Below are 11,415 nucleotides of genomic sequence, written 5' to 3'. Positions count from 1 at the left end.
TGTCAAATGTTTATTACTGATTGCGGTAGTTAAGTTTACAAATGGGAGAGGAAAGCTGAAAACTTCAGCAGAATGTGTTTTAATACAGGTAAATACTAAATTACTGTTGGACTTTTAAGGCTGACTGGGTAATACTTCCACCATCATCATGAACACAACTTTCTGTTGCTGTAGATATTAGAAATTGTGGTTTAATCATGAGCTCAGTTTGAGGGAACCAAATACTCCTTCCAGGTGAATCGATGATTACTTGCAATTCCTTCAACTGGCAGTGTGGCATCCTCTGCATTGGAGAAACCAAACACAACCTTGCATCATCTATGCTTGACCATGGCATTTTCGGGGGCCAAAACAATGCAGAAGCTTTCACTCACGATAAACTCCACAAGTAGTAGTAATAAAGGTATTTCTATCTTTAATAGACTGATCCTTTTTTTAATAATAGGTTATTAAAGATTTACTCCTTCTGTGCATGAGCTCCATTATTAAATAAATCATTTATTTTCAGCAAAAATTAGCAATCTGACTGCTCTTCTCTACCTTTGACGTAAATAGAGAATGTGGAGACTTTTCCACCTGATCTCTGGTATCTGCAGGTGGAATCTGACACCCTGCTGCAAGCAAAACAATGCTGGGAGAATGTTGAAATTGTAGCAGTAAGCATTGTAAAATTACTAATAGGCTTGTGCAGCGATTGTCTGCATTTAATAATAGTGCTTCAGTGGCTATATCTGCATTTTCATTTCAAAGTTAGCAAGCATTACAAAGTTCCTTTGCTTCAGTTAACATACCACAAGGCTTTTACAAATGATTAACGTACAATTTGTGAGCCGAGAAAATGTATCCTCAAATTATGGATGTATCTGCTTCTGGATTCCCAAGATCAGAGCATTTTCTTTACAGTGTTCTGAATGATATCATCAATTTGCAAAACACAAAATGAGATCTTATCATTTATAGGCCCACATTCAAATAAACAAGTAACAATAGGATTGCTCTCCTCAGGAAGTTTCACAAATGCCAGTTCTGAGTAGGCACATTCACCGTCGACAATGACCCAAGGACTTGTCCAGGCTTGAGGACTACCAGAATAGGGACGAAGGTAAATTCCTAAATCCTTCCGTGATGTGGAGTTTGTGGTGTGGGAGAACAATATAATGTCAAAATCTGAGGTGGCATCTCCCATATACTGTTTAATGTCAAGGAAGTTTTTGAAATATGGAATATCTGAGGCAGGAAAACTGATGATGCTGCCATGGCAACCTCCTGGAGGTTCAACCAGCTGTTTTATCAGTTGCCCTTCTGTGAAGGTTTTTCCACCATCTTTACTGAAAGCTTCCACCCGATACTGTTTCTCACCACGTTTATTGCTCCGAGCATTACAATACATTAAAGCTTGCTCACTGGATGCATTGCCTTGATCCACCAACACCATCTGACATTCCCCACACTCCTCCCCAGAAACAAAGTTCCCAAACTGCCAGGACTCTCCATGATCATCACTAAAGAAAGTGAAAGCCCATACCCTGACTTCGTTATTGGACTGTATCTCATGAGCACTGGCAGGGATAACAAGACGGCCATTCCCTAGCTGAATGCCGTGGCCTGGACCCAGAGCAAATGTTGCCCATGTATTGATGGTGTGACCTATGGTACACCCTGTTAGATCATTAGTTTCACTCCAGGTCTGCCCTTTGTCCTTACTGGAAACATAACAAAGTCGTGCGGCGTTTTTTCTACTCCTGATTTGCTCTTGCTCAGTCTTTGATCGTTCGACTGCAATGAAGAAGAGAAAGACAGTGTCCGTGTTTTTCTCATAGATGGGAGAAGGATTCATGGATCGGTGTTGCTTTAGTTGTGCAGACTGGATAGGTTTTGCATCCTCCCACTGAGAAAATGAGACCAAGAGATAGTCAGATAGAACAGAATTGCAGCAATTTTGACATTCAATAACTTATTTTGATTTTCTACTTCCTTTAAAAGAAGTAAGTTATGAATGGAGAGAGCCATTTGACCCATTCAGCTCAACCTATTGTAGAAATCTGTGTCCACCCAATCCCCATTTAAATCAACTGACTCCAGAACAGCTGCATTTTTTGCCAGTGCTTTCTGCAATCCATTGCAGACATCAATCACTCTACAGCAGAAGACAGTTCTCTGACTTCAGAAATGAATGTACCTTTTATGAATTTATAGCCATGATTGTCGATCTACAGTCATAATGTAATATGTAGTCGTCCTTGGTACTGATCTCCTCCATTCCAGTTGTACAACTTTGCATGCTCTCTAACTCCACATTTATTACTTTGTTCTAATCCATCCCCAAATTCCAGTCCTCCTGAGTTAAGTTATGTTTAATCCTTTTCCTTTATTTCTTTAAGTGTCTGCGTATTTTCTCAGTGACACGGAAAATAAATAACAATGCCTAAAAGAGCATCCAGTTACCAGTGGTCTGGCTTTGTGGCCAAGCATACTCACATTCTATCACAGGTTGTTGGCATTATTGCCCTTCCCTAATTGCTCTTGGGAGGGTGGGGGTGAACCATTTTCTTGAAATGCAGCAGTCCTTGGGTTGAAGATTTCCCATAATGTTGTTGGGATAGTTTAGCTTTTAATAAGTTTTTGGATACTTTCGGAACTGTGACTGAGGAATAGAGGTTAGCCATTCAGTTCCTCAGTCCACACCACCATTTAATGAGATTAAATAGACAGCATGTACTGCAGCCATGGTAGAGGTGCAAGTTTAAGGGGTCAGAGTTGGTGTCAAGAGGTGTCTGTTCTCTGAAATGAAATCAAGTTTCTGGAACATTATTGGAACTCTACCAATCCAGGTAAGTGGAGAACTTTCCATCACACATCTGACCTGCCTTCTAGGTGGCAGCAAGGCTTTGGGGAAATGTGGAGGATAATCACCTGCCACAGAGAACCCAGACTCTGACCTGTTCTTGTAGCTACAGTTATTTGTGGAACTCAAGGATGTTAATTCTGGGGGATTTGACAATAATAGTCCTACTAAATGCTAAGGGGCGGTAGTTTTTTTCCTTTGAGATTGCTAGGAACTGACAAGTGTCATACAAATCTAACTGTCAACGTTAATGTATTGCCATTTGGTGCAAATTTGGATGTTGTCTTATTGCATACAGATTGCAGCACTTCATGAGAGCTGCTCCCACCACCTCTCAATACCAATTAGGGATAGAAAATAAAGGACATCCTTCTCGGTGGCACTCATATTCCAATAGTCAAGGTATAATGGCCAACCTAATCATAACTGGGAAAACGTGTGGTTTTTTTTGCTCTCCTTAATATTGTCTGAATTGAAATACATGCTCAAAACAAACAAATTTTAATGAAAAATAAAAATCTGCAGATGCTAGAAGTCTGAAATAAAAACAGAAAAGGCTGGAGATACTCGGCAGGTCAGGCAGCATCTATGGAAAGAGAATTGGAGTTAATGTTTTAGATGAATGACCACACAAATCATTTGATCACATAAATCTTATTGAGTGGTTTAAGGCAATAAGCTGGAGTTGTAGGAGAGGCTAAGAGGTGGGGATGCAGTGAGGATCTAGAACAAGTGGGCAGAACCTCAGGATAAGGGTCATTTGTGTAAAAGGAGGAGAATTTCTTCACTCAGGGGTTGTGAATCTTTGTAATTCTCAACCCCAGAGAGCTGAGGATGCCAAGTCAAAGAGCACTCGAGACTGAATACTCCAAACTCCAGAAAATCAAAGCTCACAGGACAGGTGGGGAAAGGGTTGAGTCAAAGATCAGATCACTGATTAACTGACAGCATAGTGGAGCAGTCTTGAAGGGTGTCTAGGCAAGTCTCACATGTATTATGTTCTTAATGAGGGCAATTATTCACTGTTCCATTCCACCAACTTAGTTTTTTGCATACTAAATATAAAGACCTGTGTAAGTGGGTGATGTAAACATGTTACAGATGGATAGGATTGGCCAAATTAAAGGGGAAAAATAGAAAAAAGTTAAGACCCACAGCATGTTTTGGTTAAATTGACAAGAACAGACTTTGGAAAAATTGGTGTACATCATGGCTGACCTAATGTTTGCCCTTTGGAATAGAGACCGGTAATTTAGTTAGGAAGTCAAGCAGTTTCTATATCCAGATCCTGAGCCAGGAGGGGGCAGCCTCCAGCAAGAGGACAATGGAGAGGGTGGATGAATTCAACTTCACACGAGTAGAGGGATCAACAGCTCTTAAGTTTATAAAATATTTAAAAGGTTTAAATAAGGTTTATAAAATAAAGAGAGTTGATGAGGAAAGTGAAAAATCAGAATCTACTACCTCCTCTCTCCCACAGGAGGAGGTACGTTCCTCCATTTATGATCTACCACTGGGGGCAGTCGCTAAGCCAGTTTTAAGGTCACCATGTGGTCCCTTGATACTTACAAAGAAAGTGATTCTGAGTGAATTGCAGATTTGGACCTTTAGAACCATAGAACACTACAGCACAGAAAACAGGCCATTGGGCCCTTCTAGTCTGTGCCGAAACTTTATTCCACTAGTCCCGTTTACCTACACCCAGTCCATAACCTGTCCATGTATCTATCCAATTTATTCTTAAAACTTAAGAGTGATACAGTTTAAGGTGGTGCACAGGACCCATATGTCTAAGGACAAGTTAGCCTGTTTTTATCACCATATAAATCCTATATGTGACAGATGTAATTCGGAGGTGGCTTCCCTGACACAAGTTTTGGTCCTGCCCTTTTTTGGAAAAATATTGGAAAGACATTTTTAATATTATTTCAACTGTATTGAATATTGATTTACAACCTCATCCTATTACTGCAATTTTTGGGCTACCAATGACGGATTCTGGCCATTTATCTGCTTCTGCTTGTCATATGATTGCTTTTGTTACATTAATGGCCAAGAGATCCATTTTATTTAAATGGAAGGATCCTATACCCCCTACCACATTTCAATGGTTTTCTCAAACTATAACATGTTTAAACTTAGAAAAAATTAGGAGTGGTACTGTTGATCCTTCGCTTAAATTTGAGGAAGTCTGGAGTCCATTTATTCAGTATTTCCAATAATGATATAAGCAGACCTTTATCTAATCCCTTTCAATATCCTTTGAATATAGAGGAGCGGAGCTAACAACATAATAATGTTTTTTTTAAACCGAAGAAATATCAGTCCAGCTTTTTGTTTTGAAGATTTTGGTTTACTTTTGTTTATTATTTTTTTTTAATTTGGGGGTTCTCTTTTCATATAATTAAATTTCTTTTCAAATTCTTTTGTATCATACTCACTTAGTAAGAGGTTGGGAGGTTCAGATTATATATTTTACTCCCTGTGAGTGTATATATTAACTGTTATTATTGCTATCCCGATCTCTTCGCACCATGTGTATAATCAGTAATGTTATGTATATTAATCTGAAATTAATTTGAAATTTAATAATAAGATTGAAAGCGAAAGAAGAAAACTTAAGAGTGAGCCTGCATTTACTACGTCAGATGGCAGCCCGTTCCACACTCCCACCACTCTTTGAGTGGAGAAGTTCCCCCTAATGTTCCCCCTAAACCTTTCCCCTTTCACCCTAAAGCCATGTCCTCTCATACTTATCTCTCCTAATCTAGGTGGAAAGAGCCTACTCGCATTAACTCTGTCTATGCCCCTCATAATTTTGTAAACCTCTGTCAAATCTCCCCTCATTCTTCTACGCTCCAAGGAATAAAGCCCTAACCTGTTCAATCTTTCCCTGTAACTCAACTCCTGAAGACCTGGCAACATTCTAGTAAATCTCCTCTGCACTCTTTCAATCTTACTGAGATCCTTCCTATAGTTAGGTGACCAGAACTGCACGCAATACTCCAAATTTGGCCTCACCAATGCATTATACAACCTCACCATAACATCCCAACTCCTATACTCAATACTTTGATTTATGAATGCCAGGATGCCAAAAGCCTTTTTTACAACCCTGTCTACCTGTGACGCCACTTTCAAGGAATTATGTATCTGAACTCCCAGATCCCTTTGTTCCTCCGCACTCCTCAGTGCCCTACCATTTACTGTGTATGTCCTGCCTTGATTTGTCCTTCCAAAATGCAACACCTCACACTTGTCTGCATTAAATTCCACCTGCCATTTTCTGGCCCATTTTTCCAGTTGGTTCAGATCCCTCTTCAAGCTTTGAAAGCCTTCCTCGGTGTCCACTACGTCTCCAATCTTAGTGTCATCAGCAGACTTGCTGATCCAATTTGCCACATTATCATCTAGATCATTGGTAATAGACAACAAACAACAATGGCCCCAGCACAGATCCCTGAGGCACACCGCTAGTCACAGGCCTCCAGTCTGAGAAACAATCATCCACTACCACTCTGTCTTCTCCCACACAGCCAATTTCGAATCCAATTTACAACCTTTCTATGGATACCTAGTGTCTGAACCTTCTGAACTAACCTCCCATGTGGGACCTTGTCAAAGGCCTTACTAAAGTCCATGTATACAACATCCACAGCCTTTCCTTCATCTACTTTCTCGGTAACCTCCTTGAAAAACTCTACAAGGTTCGTTAAACATGATCTACCATGCACAAAGCCATACTGACTATCCTTAATCAGCCCTTGGCTGTCCAAATACTTGTATATCCGATCTCTCAGAACAACTTCCAATAATTTACCTACTACTGATGTCAGGCTCACCGGCCTGTAATTACCTGGTTAACTTTTAGAGCAGTTTTAAACAACGGAACAACATGAGCTACCCTCCAGTCCTCCGGCACCGCACCTGTGGCTAAGGACATTTTAAATATATATGCCAGGGCCCCTGCAATTTTTACACTAGTCTCTCTCAATGTCTGAGGAAATATCTTGTCAGGCCCGAGGGATTTATCTACCTTATTTGCTGTAAGGCAGCAAGCACCTCCTCCTCTTTAATCTCTATATGTTCCATGACAGTACTGCTTGTTTCCCTTCCTTCCATATACACTATGCCAGTTTCCTGAGGAAATACTGATGCAAAAAACTGTTTAAGATCTCCCCCATCTCCTAAGGCTCCACACATAGACAACCACTCTGATCTTCTAGGGGACCAATTTTGTCCCTTACTATCCTTTTACTCTTCATATACTTGTAGAAACCCTTCGGGTTTACCTTCACATTATCTGCCAAAGCAGTCCCATGTCTTCTTTTTGCCTTCCTGATTTCCTTTTTTAGTATTTTCTTACATTTTCTATACTCTTCAAGAACCTCATTTGTTCCTAGTTGCCTATACCTGCTATACACCTCTCTTTCTTAACCAGATAGCCAATATCCCTTGAAAACCAAGGTTCCCTATGCTTGTTAACTTTGCCTTTGATCCTGGCAGGAACATACAAACTCTGCATTCTCAAAATTTCACCTTTGAAGCCCTCCCACTTACTGAACACATCCTTGCCAGAAAACAACTTATCCCAATCCACTCTTCCTAGATCCTTTCTCAATTCCACAAAATTGGCCTTTCTCCAATTTAGAACTTCAACTCAAGGACCAGACCTATCCTTATCTATAATTAACTTGAAACTAATGACATTATGGTCACTGGACCCAAAATGCTCACCTACACATACTTCTGTCACCTGACCTGTCTGGTTCCCTAATAGGAGATCAAGTATTGCATTCTCTCTCATTGGTACCTCTATATATTGATTTAGAAAACTCTGTTGAACACATTTGAGAAATTCCAAGCCATCCGGCCCTTTCACAGTGTGGGAGTCCCAGTCAATATGTGGAAAGTTAAAATCCCTTACTATTACAACTTTGTTTCTTACATTGGTCTGCTATCTCACTACAGATTTGTTCCTCCAATTCTCTGACTATTGGGCAGTCTATAATACAACTCTATTAGTGTGGCCACACCTTTCCTGTTCCTCAGCTCCACCCATACGGCCTCTGTAGACAAGCCCTCTGGGCTGTCCTGTCTACGCATGGCTGTGATATTTTCCCTGACTAGTAATGCCACTCCTCCCCCTCTATCACGTCTGAAACAACAGAACCCTGGAACATTAAACTGTCAGTCCTGCCCCTCCTGCAACCACCTCTCACCAATAGCAATAATGTCGTAATCCCACATGCCAATCCACGCCCTAAGCTCATTCGCTTTACCTACAATACGCCTTGCATTGAAATAGATGAACCTGAGAACATTTCTATCATGTACAAACCTTTGATTTCTGTCTATACCTGCAGTCCTCGCATGACCTTTTTCCTCCTCCACCTCACTATCTGCTCCAACAGTCTGGTTCCCCTCCCCCTGCAAATCTAGTTTAAACCCCCTGGAGCAGCACTAGCAAACCTACCCGCAAGTATGTTAGTCCCCCTCCAGTTCAGGTGCAAACCGTCCCATCGGAACAGGTCCCACCTTCACTGGAACAAAGCCCAATTGTCCAGAAACATGAAGCCCTCCCTCCTGCACCATCTCCTTAGCCATGTATTTAGCTGCATGATCCTCCTATTTCTAGCCTCACTAGCTCGTGGCATGGGTAGCAATCCTGAGATTGCAACCTTGGAGGTCCTGTCCTTCAACTTTGCACCTAATTCTCTAAACTCTCTTTTCAGGACCTCCTCCTCCTTCCTATCCATGTCATTGGTCCCTACATGGACCATGACATCTGGCTGCTCACCCTCCCTCCTGAGAATATCGAGAACTCGATCCAAGATATCGCGGACCCTGGCACCAGGGAGGCAACAGACCATCCAGGATTCTTGATCTCTCCCACAGAACCTCCTATTTGTTCCCCTAACTATCAAATCCCCTATCAGCACTGCTCTCTTCTTTTCCCTCCTTCCTTTCTGAGCCGCGGGTCCCATCTCGGTGCCAGAAACACAACCACTGCAACTTGTCCCTGGTAAGTCATCCCCACCAGCAGTATCCAAAACGGTATACTTATTGTTGATGGGAACGGCCACAGGGGTGCTCTGCTCTTTCTGTCTATACCCCTTCCCTTTTCTGACAGTCACCCAGCTACCTGCCTCATGAATTTTAGGGATGACTATCTCCCTGAAACTCCTGTCTATTTCTGCCTCTGCCTCACGAATGCTCCAAAGTTCATCCAGCTCCAGCTCCAGTTCCCTAACTTGGTTTGTCAGGAGCTGCAGCTGGATGCACCTTTTACAGGTATAGTCATCAGGGACAAGTGTGCTGTCCCTGACTTCCCACGTACTGCATACGGAGCACACGACTGCCCTAACTGCTGCCTTCATTACCTGCTCCTAAGTTAATTAAATTAATTAAAGGAACTTACCTGACCTTACCTCTCTGGGTGCAAGCTCTTCCTCAGCCTCTGCTTGCCGAAGCCTCTCGAGCCAAAGCCTCAGAGCTCCACTTCTACCCTGAGCCACTCACACACTGGCTGCTCCTCTTCAGTTACCCCTCCTTAATTTGTCCCTGCCAATTATCTCAAGTACTCACTCCCTCTAATCAACCAATCAATACTCTTTTTTAAATACTCAGCCCCTACCTGTTAGAGACACACTGCTCCAATGGCTCCTGGGCCGATCCTATAAGGATACTGTAGTACATTCTGTCATTGTGACCAAACTGGTATCAACAATTTGCTCAGCAAGGGCAAAATCTTTCTATTTCATTCATTCTTAAAAATACAACCAACACAGTCAAGGATCATGTACAAATGACATTCTTATGGATCACATAAATGTTACCTGTTCTGGGTTCTACTTCTAGTTTACCTGAAAATCCTTTGAAAATTTGTCATACGTGCCGCTGCGCAGGTAAAGCACATCAGCATTTTCATCATAGCAGCCAAGTCTCCTCTCCGCAAACGCCAAAATTGTGTTTGAGTTCGGAATGTGGAGCAGTGCAGGGATTCGATACCCTCCACAATTGTCCCTCTCGAACAGGTCGGTTATGTGTAAAGAAGCCATCCTGGTAGAAAACTAGGACATGGAGTAGTTATATAAGAAAACATCAACTTCTCTATAGAAGAAAGTTACTCAGAATTACCTCTGAAACTTATTCTTAAGCTCTACACATTAAGTAAGGACCAGAGTATTGTCAGACAATTAGGCAAATTTATTCTGGTTAATAGTGTGCCCAGTAACAACCTATAACAATTAAAGTCCAGGTTGCTGCAGTTTTTAAAATTGCCACCATCTCATTTCATTGCTGAATGACTAAAGAGTGATCCTTAGTGAATGGTGAAGATCGTGTCGGTTATCACTTGTTGGACCTCAGTCAGTGTCGGACTGGGGCAGGGTGAAAGTCCGGGATGACACACTGTGGCTGCACTCACCATTGTGTCCAACAGTGCAGCGGTGACCCAGTGAGAGAAGGGCCCAGTCGCTCCTGCCTCAGCTTTCTTCACCCTGCCCTGCTATGCCCTGGCTCTCTTTGCCATGCCCACCCCAGTTCTCTCTGAAATGCCCCCTCTGTCTCCTCTATCCCTCTACCCTTATTCTCTCTGCTCTGCCTTGCCTGCCTTGCCCTGGCTCTCTCTCACCCCTTCTCTGCCTTACCCTGCCCTGCCTTTACTGCCTCTGCCCTGATCTTACTGTCTCTATGCTCCCCTGTCCCAATGTTGCTCTCTCTTTACACTCCCCTCCCTGGCTCTCTCTCGCTCTCTCTTTCTGCCATGCACGGGGACTCTCTATCTTTACCTTATTCTCTCTCGCTACACTGGCTCTCTCTGCCATGCCCTGCCCTGTCCTACCCTCCATATGTCACGCTCCTTGATGCCATTATCTGTGTTGAGCTCACAACACAGGGGTGGATTACAGCTTGCCAAGACTCAGAGCAGCACTACTCAGAAACTAAGGAACATAACAACTAATACAAGGTAAAATATTACACATAACATAAAATATTACAAGAAAATACAAAAGCCTTATATAGTATAGAATTATATGGTAAAAAAAAGTCCATGCAATGCTGCAAGTTTTATATTCTGACAATCTTAACTCTTCACTAATTTACCTTCAGCTACCATGTAAATAATTCCAACTTTGATTTCGGACATAACTCACCCTGGTGACAGCACTCGTCTGGGTAGGTTGATCAGATCTGTCTGTTGTTTCTTTTCAGTCTGCCCCGATCCCACTTTTATATTGCAGCAAAATCACGCCCATTGCAGTTGATTGATGCAAACCCCTCCCTTTGTGATTGTCCCTATAGTTCAGTTTATTCCTTATATGGTTATGCACCCTAACACAATTAGTTTAATTGGTCCTGGGTCATCAATTTTCACTGAAGAGTTGTTGGGGTGAGGAAGAGCTTTGAGTTTATTGGTACCTGGAAAAGTTGTTCCTCATCTACAGACATTCAGTAAACAGTCAGACTGCAAACACTTTGTGGCGAAAACAGATAATGTAAATTGTGTTCTTAGATAAATCTTTTTGTGAATGAAAAGGACTTCTTGCATTTTTCTTTAACTCAGA

The 11,415-nt window shown here is 42.0% G+C and overlaps 1 protein-coding gene across 1 annotated transcript; it reads right to left on the bottom strand.

Moving 5' to 3' along the window:
* Positions 1-651: 651 nt before the first annotated feature.
* LOC127572894 (sialidase-4-like) lies at positions 652-9,906 on the bottom strand. Its single transcript, XM_052020619.1, has 2 exons — positions 9,712-9,906; positions 652-1,888 (listed from the first exon to the last, which is right to left on the bottom strand). Exons 1-2 carry the CDS (start codon positions 9,904-9,906, stop codon positions 884-886), a joined length of 1,200 nt encoding a protein of 399 aa, XP_051876579.1. The 3' UTR covers positions 652-883.
* Between the last annotated feature and the right edge of the window lie 1,509 nt (positions 9,907-11,415).

Source organism: Pristis pectinata, chromosome 7 (assembly GCF_009764475.1).
Source record: "Pristis pectinata isolate sPriPec2 chromosome 7, sPriPec2.1.pri, whole genome shotgun sequence".
NCBI classification, from domain to species: Eukaryota; Metazoa; Chordata; class Chondrichthyes; order Rhinopristiformes; family Pristidae; genus Pristis; species Pristis pectinata.
The sequence above is the reverse complement of the archived record's forward strand: the minus strand, read 5'-3'. Positions and strand labels throughout refer to the sequence as shown.